This window comes from Perognathus longimembris, chromosome 3, assembly GCF_023159225.1.
Source record: "Perognathus longimembris pacificus isolate PPM17 chromosome 3, ASM2315922v1, whole genome shotgun sequence".
NCBI classification, from domain to species: Eukaryota; Metazoa; Chordata; class Mammalia; order Rodentia; family Heteromyidae; genus Perognathus; species Perognathus longimembris.
Window position 1 is genome coordinate 120127699 of NC_063163.1, and position 8601 is coordinate 120136299.

Genomic DNA, 8601 nt, shown 5'->3' on the forward strand with positions numbered 1-8601 from the left:
AAGAAACTGTGATTGTATATGTATACAGGCAACACACACACACGTACAGATGCACATATGTGGGTGGGAGCAGAGGTGGACAGGAAAGGCATGGAAAGAGAGGGGTTTGTGGCACCCTCAATGTGCTGGAGTCTGAGTCTGGTTTAATGCTTTAAGGAAGCGGAGGTCTGGTTCAAGCGATAGAGCAAGAGAGCTAGGTGAGGATGACAAGCCCTGAGCTCAAGCCCAGCGCTGGCACACACAGAGAGGAGAGTGGGTCCCTGGCCATGCCATCGACGGTGAGCTGGCCGAGCGCCACTGCAGCAATGCCCCCCCCCCCCCCCCCGTGGCGGGGAGACGGATGTTCAGAACAAACCACAGACAAGTGAGTGAGGGAGACGGGGAAGAACCTGGCACAAGCCACCTGCTAGCATGGGGAAGGGGCTGCCCGCCAGCTTAGGTGGCCAAGGGCTCCGTGTGGAAGACTGGTGCTCATGGCAACCAGGCCTCGGGGAAGTTTGGGGCAGCATCTGGAAGCTTTCCCGCGTGTGGTACCAGGCGTGTCCCCAATGCCACCCGGAACCTGGACTTGCAGACCGGAAGTGCCTGCAGTCAAGGAGACTCCAGCATCGTGCAATGCCCTCTCGTGGTGACTTCTTTAGCGACACGTTTAGGAAGTTGGGAGTGTGACTTCACGTTCTCCAGGTCTCCGGTGTGGGGGAAGTAGGGATTGTTTAATACAACGCTGGCACACAGCAGGTGCGCGCGAACGTTTAACAAATAGGTGGTTGGGATGGAGCCCCCCTTCCAAACCTGACTCCGCCCCTTGGCACTTCTTGGTACTTCCTGGCACAGAGGTTGAGTGTCTCCACTGGCATTGTTTTCTGGCCTAATCCCCAGGTCAATGTTAACTTTGAGATGGCCATGGGAGCACATTCCTGCAGACTCATCACTTGGGAATCTGAGGAGCTGTCTCAAAGGCGAACATTTTACTCCTAGAAAGCTTCCGTTCCTGAGTAATTAGTTCACCATTGATTTCCTTAGAAATGTGTATTGAGTGTGGTGCCATTTGCACAAGCAGCCGGCCGGAGACCGGCTGCGGCCCCTTGGCCCTCCCGGGTCCGCGCACTGCTCTGTTCAGATGGGGACAGCAGACCCTTCCAGGGGCTGAAGCACCAGCGACTCGCGAGGGCGGGGACCCAGGGTCTGTCCTCACCCCCCCCCCCCCCCGCCCCGACCTGACAGGGGGAAATGGTTCCACAAGTGCGACCCGCTGCCGCACGGGGCGAACGGGAGCCCGGAGAGACCTGTCCTCGGCGCCCCGGGGCGGGCAGGCTGCGCGGACGCTTCTGCGGGGAAAGGCGAGGCCTGCATCTCGGGGAGCCCATGGAACGTTCTGGCCTCCCGGGTCCACACGTGGGAGGAATGGCTCCACTCGCCCGCGGCTGGGCAGGCCTGGGAGTGGAAGGAAGGAAGGCTCCGGAGACAGAAGTGTGGCTGCGAGGACAACTTTATTTCCAACCTATTTCCACAAGGACGGCGGCCGCCTGCTGTTAAAACACAGCCCGTGCCTTCCGTCGGTGGGGCAGGGGTCCGGCTGCCCCGGCCTCCCCGGAGGCGCACGGGAAGCCCGCACCCCCGGCCCGCGCGGCCCCGGGCTCACCCTGCCGCTGCCCCGGGGCCGGCAGCGGATTCCCTGCCTTTCCACGACTCCGTGGGGGCCCTGGCTCGACTGGAGTCCCCCGATTTAATTAGACCTTGCCGACCCCCCTTCAACCGCTCCCGCCCCCCTTGGAGTAAAAGTGCGGGAGCCAAAACTCAGCCGGCTGGAGAGCGGGGGGGGGGGGGGGGGGGGGGGGGGGGGGGGGCCGGGCGGCGACGGCAGCGTGGCAGGCGAGGAAAGAGGCGGACGCGAGGCCCCTGTGCGCGGCCTTACCGGCTTCACAAACCCAACAGCCGACCCCTCCCCCCCTCCCCGGCAGGACCCGGCTCGTGGTGGCACAGTGGGCGGGGCCAGGTCACCCTCCCCTGTGCGCCGGCGGTGGGTGGGCGGGGCTGTCTTCCTCTGCTCACTCCGGCAGTGGGTGGTGGGTGTGGCTAGGTCATCCATCGTCTTGTGGGTGCTCTGGCGGTGGGTGGGTGGTGGCACGGTGGGCGGGGCTGGGTCTTCCTCTCGTGCGTGCGCGCTCCGGCGGTGGGTGGCGGCACGGTGGGCCGGGGCTGGGCCTTCCTCCCGTGCGTGCGCGCTCCGGCGGTGGCGGTGGTGGATGGCGGCACGGTGGGCGGGGCCGGGTCTTCCTCCCGTGCGTGCGCGCTCTGGCGGTGGCGGTGGGTGGGGGCACGGTGGGCGGGGCCGGGGCTTCCTCTCGTGCGTGCGCGCTCCGGCGGTGGCGGTGGGCGGGCGGCGGCACGGTGGGCGGGGCTTCCTCCCGTGCGTGCGCGCTCTGGCGGTGGCGGTGGGTGGGGGCACGGTGGGCGGGGCCGGGGCTTCCTCTCGTGCGTGCGCGCTCCGGCGGTGGTGGCACGGTGGGCGGGGCTAGGTCTTCCACCCGTGCGCGCTCCAGCGGTGGCGGTCCAGGTTGTACTTCCGGCTGAAGCTCTTCCCGCAGGCGGTGCACTGGCAGGACCGCTGCCCCGCCTCCTGGGCGGAGGGCGGGTGCGAGTTGAGCTCCCGCACCACCGCGTGCATGGCCTGGTGGCCCAGGAAGTCCCGGTGGTCCCTGAACTCGGCCGCGCACTCGCCGCACGCGTAGGGCCGCTTGTGCGTGGCCAGGTGCGCCACCAGCACCGACTTCTGGGCGAAGCCGCGGCCGCAGGTGGTGCAGCAGAAGGGCCGCTCCCCGGTGTGCGTGCGCTCGTGCCGGGCCAGGTCCGATCTCCAGGGGAAGCGCTTCCCGCACTCCTCGCACGCGAAGCGCCGCTCCCGGCGCCGCGGGCCGGCCTCCTCCGCGCCCCTCCGCGGGCGCCGCGGCCGGCGTCGGTGCACCTTCTGGTGCCGGGCCAGGTGCGAGCGCCGCGTGTAAGCCTTCCCACACTCGGCACACTTGTGGGGCCGCTCGCCCGAGTGGGTTTTCAGGTGTCTCATGGCGCTGGAGCTGTACCTGAAGCGCTTCCCGCACACGGGGCAGCTCTGACCCTGCTCCGACGAGGGCGGCGCGGGCGCCTCAGGACCGGTGACCCGACTCGCCGGCGCCCAGTCAGGCCGCTCCCTCCAGTCCCTCCGGTCCTCGGCAGCGTGGCTCGGGGCCTGCCGTGCCGCCCGGCCTCCCGGGGCGCGCGGATCCTCCCGCCCTGCGCGCTCTTGCTCGTCTCCACTCCCGTCTCCTGCACAACAGGGAGGCAGACGTGTCACCCCGGGCCCAGCCTCGCCTTCGACGCAAGGGGCTCCACGCGGCCTCGCTGGGGACCAGGCAAGAGGACAACACCCGGCCGAGGGAAGCTCGGTGCAGGGGGGCGCAGGGGGGCGCGGGGCACACACCTGCGGGGCACACACCCACACTCAAGCCCTCCATGTCTCATCCAGGTCCGCGGCTGCATGCTTTACCTTTGTGCACTGCTAACCCCCTGGGGAGCCATGGGAGGGGAGGGGGCGGGGAAGTGACAGGGGCGTCTGGGGGAGACGGCAGGAATGAGGCTTCTTTCAAGGAGCCCAGGGCGTGGGGGCGCAAACTCGCAATCCCAGGGTCAGGTGTGAGGGCCAGAAAAATGGTGAGCGCCCCCCCCCACTGGACCCCCCCCAAAGACAGCGGGGAGGAAGGCCGAGCCTCGGGAACTGCCACTCCTCACCTGAGGGGGCGAAGCCCAGCACCCCTGGCTCCTCAGGCTGGCAGTGGTCTGGGACCGGCGGCTCCCCCTCTCCCAGGTGGGTGTCATGGAGTCTGGGCACCGGAAACGCTGTTCAAGAGAGGGGAGGGGGCGCCTCAGTGCCCAGCGGGCCCGGTCCTGGCTGGCGGCCCATCTGTGGTCTCTCCAGCTCCATCCGGCGCCTGGCCTACCAGCCCGCTAGGAGTCTCCCTCCCTTCCCCATGCGGAGGAGGGCAGGCCGGGTCCTCCCCAGCTCCTGTTGCAGCCTCCCCTGGACTCCAGCGTCTCCACGCCTCAGCCCGCCCTCGGGGGGCGTCCACCTGCTTTCCCGAGCGTCTGGCTCTTCGGCTCCTCATCTCGCCGGTGTGAGAAGCGCTCAGTGCGCCTAACTGCCATCAGGACCCCCATTTCCAACAAAGCCCGCGGTGCAGGGCAGGGCGGGCCGGGGACGGGGCGCTTACAGAGCGAGACCACCACGCCGCAGTCCTGCTCCAGCACGTACTCGCCGTAGAACTCCTGCGTGGGCTCCAGGCAGCCCCACTGCTCCTGGGAGAGGTACACGGCCGCATCCTTGAACGTTGCCAGCCCCTGAAACACATGGGGACCAAGGCCACGCTGGGGGAGGGGGGCTCCCTTCCTACCGTCCGCCCCCCAGGATGCACGGGCCACGCCCAACACCGCAGCCCTCCCGACTTCCCTCAGGGCTCTTCTTTACGGTCTGGAGAACTACCACTCAGGTCCCCCCAGGCCTGGGTTCTACCTCCCCATCTTCAGATTTTCACCTTCTCTGCGGGTCTGGAGCAATCCTAGCCCTGGCAGCCAGTCCCGGCAGTGTTGCCAGCCATTCTTATAAGTGACTAGCAAGTTCCTTCCTACCAGCACCCCCTCCGCACAGTCCAAGGCACTGGGAGGGGGAGCTGCACAGAGCAGGGCTGCCATGCTGGTCCCCCTGCCCCAGCCCAGCCCACGCCCGCCCTCTGCACACCTGTGACAGCGCGGTGAGCAGGGCCGCCATGCTGGGGTCCCCCGTGCCTAGCTCCGCGGGAGGGCCGGGTTCCTGGGGCACTGGGGCCTCTAACAAGAAAAGGTGGCAGCCATCAGTGCACAGCGTGAACCCCAGCACTGACCCAGGAAGGCGTCCCCAATTCCCCGTAAGGGGAACCCAGGCACCCACGCCACCACCTACGCCACCACCAAGCAAAAGCACTGCGCTGCAACGCGAGCCCGTGCGGGGAGGGGGTTCTAGCCAACTGTCTCCCCAGCAGCTGCCACTCCAGAGCTCTCCCACTACAGTGTGGAGGGTTCCGGAAGAGGGGAGCCCCGCCCCTCCCGGTCCAGGCTGCCCACCGCTCTCTTGAGGGGGCCAGAGCCCCTCTTCTCTGTGAGGGCTCTGCGGCTCTGCAGCCCCCAGCTCCGGGCTCGGGGCGGCGTCCTCGAGGGGCTGCCCCGTGCTCTGCGCCGGACCCTGCGGCTCACTGGGGGGCGGGGGCTCTGGCTCTGGGTGCGCCGTCTCCTCCGACAGGACCTCCTGGCCATGAACGCGGACGGTCACCTGGGAATAAGTCCAAGTTCCAGTGACCATGGAGTCGGACGGAAGTTCCTCCCCGTCATCAGGTTTATTTGGGAAGCTGCTCGAGGAGAAGTGCCCAGAGGGGCTGCAGCCCAAGGCCAACCCTACCCGGCCAGGCAGAGGGGCTGGGCCCCCGCTGGGCCCGCTCCACCTGTTCCCACCACCCAGCCCACCGGGCCCCTCCCTCCTCGCCCAGCCATCACTGCCTCCCAAGGGAGGGAAGCCACGAACCCCTCCCCCACCAGGAGCCCCAAGGCCCTCCGGAGTGCCCGGGTGGTGCTTCCCACTCCAGAAAGCCACGATCACAAGTGCACGCCCGAGGGCACACACGCCCCTGCCCCAGGCTCACGGATTAAGAGCCCCAGGGTAAGACGCGAGCCTTGCACGCCCCACACACAAAGCGAGCCTGCGGCCCGGTCCCCTCCGGTCACACAGGTCAGGACTCCCCCTCCTCACCCACCGCCTCGGGCTCCCGGGTTGGTTCTGCAAACCCTCCACCAGCGTGACGGCCTCCTCTCCGCTCTCTGGCCGCTGGCCCCGAACCCAGCTCTGCAGGTCTCCCGGCAGGACGGTGAGGAACTGCTCCAGCACCAGCAGCTCCAGGATCTGCTCTTTCGTGCGCCTCTCGGGCCTCAGCCACTGGCGACACAGTTCCCGGAGTCTGGCGAGCGCTTCGCGCGGGCTGGCGGCTTCCTGGTAGCGGAAGCAGCGGAAGTTCTGGTAGGAGCTCTCCAGCACGGGCTCCTCCCGCCCGGGGGGCGGCCGGCGGGCCAAATCATCCTCCAGTTTCACCATCAGGATCCCCTCTTCCTCCCAGTCCGCGGCCGTTGCCATCTCCCGCCTCTGGGGGTTTCACACCATCGACAGCTCCGGCTGGCTGTGCCCCTGGCCCAGCCTGGACACGGCCACGGGCTCTTCCCAGGGACCTGGGACAGAGGAAGAAAGGTGAACATGGGCAAAGGGCAGACACTAAGCGAGGGATCCAGTTTTGCCTAAAATAATCAGTAGTCCCTTACACACGACTTCCGGGGACCGCCCTGCCCCCCACCCCAATCTCCACTACCACAGGAAGAGCTCCTGGGGAAAAGTGGCCCTGCTCCTCCTGACCCAGGCTAGGTTCCCACCCCACCGGGAAGACTGCATTTTTATGCAAAGTCTCCAGATCGGTCTCCTCAGTTCAGCCCCCACCATCTCCTTCCTGCCTGGACCAGGGCCCCCATGGCTCAGGGGCCCAGGCAGCTACATCTACAGATGTGCTAGCATGCCCAAGCTAAGACACTGCAGGCCTGGCCTGGGGCCAACCACAAGACCACCTGCAGGGCCCACCAGGAGTCATTGTTTACACCTTTAATAAAGGCAAGATGTGAGTAACAATGAGAATAAAGGGGGGGGGGTGAGGAGAAGGAGTCCTTGGAGGGGTAGCATAGGGAGCAAGAGTGTTAAGACAGTGTTGGGAGTCCCAGCCTAGGTACCCCAAGAGGAGAATTCTAGCTCCAGATCTCCAAGTGACCAGAGCCTCACTAGGGCTCTACAGGCCACTGCTCCCAATCCACCCCAGGACACTGCACGCCCAAGCAAGCAGGACCAACAAGAGCGCAGTCCGCAAAGGCCAAGCACTGGGCACAACTCAGAGGCTTCGTTTGGTTCTGCAGTACCCCGGGGCGATGTCATACAAGTCCGCTTTGCAGTGTGGTCCTTCCTATTCTAGTACCTCTCTTCAGTGACATTAAAAACTGGCCACCATGGGCTGGGAAGGTGGCTTAGCGGTAGAGCGCTTGCCTAGCACGCATGAAGCCCTGGGTTCCATTCCTCAGCACCGCATACACAGAAAAGGCCGGAAGTATCGCTGTGGCTCAAGTGGTAGAGCGCTAGCCTTGAGAAAATGAAGACAACCAAAACCAAACCTGGCCATCATGAGACTACAGACTGAACGTCAAGCCCGGTTAGGAACAGCAGACGGCCTGGCAGCAGCAGAAGACACCCCCCCCCGCCCCCTTTCCTTACCCTTCGGCACTCCCTACAAACTACACGGCCCCAGACAATTGTTTCAAGTGCACAGCCAAGTCTGCTACAAAGACAACAATTCCAGCACTACGCCCAAGCAGGGGCGCGTTCGCAGCCTGCCTCCCAGGCCGGCCCACTCTCTAAACCGTGCTGCTGGGACGGTACAAACAGAGTGACCCGGGGGCGGCGGCCTGGGAGGGGAGCGGGGAGGGGGGGGGGGGCTGCGCTGACCGCGGGGCGAAGGCCACGGGGGCCCCGCCGCCCCCCGGGCCACGCAGGGGCGCGGAGGTGGAGTCGGCGGGCGAAACACAGGGGCCCCGGCGCCCAGACCCCCAACTTGTAGTCGGAGATCGGGGCAGACGCGCCGCGGAGGGCGGGGTGCGAGGGGCCGCACGGGGGCTCCGGGTGGGGGTCCCGGGGTCAAGGGGTCAGCGTCCCGCCTCCGGAAGGGAGGGACGGCTGCCGCGGGGGCAGCGGCGGGGCGGCTGCGCTTCGCGGGCCCCGGCGGACGGAGGCCGGGAGGTCCGGGCGCGGGAGACGCGGAGGCCGCCGCGCCCGGGCCTGGCGTCGGGACGGAGCCGCCGCGGCCCCGGCCGGCGCGTCCCACCCTCGCCCCGCCGCCTCGCGTCCGGCCCTCCCCGCCCGCCCGGCACTCACGGCTCTCGCAGCCCCGGCGGCTCCGCCCCGGCTGGCCTCTCTCCTCCTCACCGGCCCAAATGGCCCGGCGGAACCCGAGCGGCGCGGGGCCCGGCGCGCCGGAACACGTGGGGCCTTTGCGCCCGGAACCGGAAGTGGGCGCGCGCCCCGCCTCCCGGCCGCCCTGGGGCCGTCCTAGGCTGCGGGAGGGCTGGTCCACTCGGTGGTCCCGCGGAGAGGCGGGGCCGGCTGCGTACTCTTCCCGGATAGGCCTCGGGGACGCCCGGAACCGGAAGTGGGCGCGCGCCCCGCCTCCCGGCCGCCCTGGGGCCGTCCTAGGCTGCGGGAGGGCTGGTCCGGTCGGCTGTCCCGCGGAGCGGCGCCGCGACTGCCCTCGGCCCGGACCGAGTGGGGCTCCCGGGGCTGTGGTGCACATGCTAGGCCCGGGTAGGGAGGCCGCGTAGACTGGGAGGAGGAGGCCCGCGGAAGGCCACCGGGCTCCCGGGAACAAACCGGGCATTCGGAAGCGCAGCTGCACCACCTTTCCTGGCCTCAAGAGTCAGTTAGCATCAGTTGGGTGACCCCCCCAAAACTTCCTTCCAGAGAGA

General features: G+C 67.6%; 1 protein-coding gene across 2 annotated transcripts; it reads right to left on the minus strand.

Annotated features, from left to right (window-relative positions):
- Positions 1-2369: 2369 nt before the first annotated feature.
- Znf202 (zinc finger protein 202) lies at positions 2370-8156 on the minus strand. 2 transcript variants are annotated; one of them, XM_048344034.1, is made up of 7 exons: positions 8015-8122; positions 5810-6279; positions 5131-5335; positions 4769-4857; positions 4245-4371; positions 3766-3873; positions 2370-3303 (listed from the first exon to the last, which is right to left on the minus strand). In XM_048344034.1, exons 2-7 carry the CDS (start codon positions 6185-6187, stop codon positions 2516-2518), a joined length of 1695 nt encoding a protein of 564 aa, XP_048199991.1. In that variant the 5' UTR covers positions 6188-6279; positions 8015-8122; the 3' UTR covers positions 2370-2515. The 2 variants fall into 2 exon arrangements, with proteins under 2 accessions (XP_048199991.1, XP_048199990.1); XM_048344033.1 differs by having other exon boundaries at positions 4769-5335; positions 8024-8156.
- Between the last annotated feature and the right edge of the window lie 445 nt (positions 8157-8601).

What these genes read in the sequence shown, in the direction of transcription:
- Znf202 (XM_048344033.1), bottom strand. Translation starts at nt 6,187, where the DNA reads ATGGCAACGGCCGCGGACTGGGAGGAAGAGGGGATCCTGATGGTGAAA. An exon ending in CGGCGTGGTGGTCTCGCTCT is followed by an intron (nt 3,874 to 4,244) that starts GTAAGCGCCCCG and finishes TCTCTTGAACAG; the next exon opens with CGTTTCCGGTGCCCAGACTC. An exon ending in GCTGGGCTTCGCCCCCTCAG is followed by an intron (nt 3,304 to 3,765) that starts GTGAGGAGTGGC and finishes CCTGTTGTGCAG; the next exon opens with GAGACGGGAGTGGAGACGAG.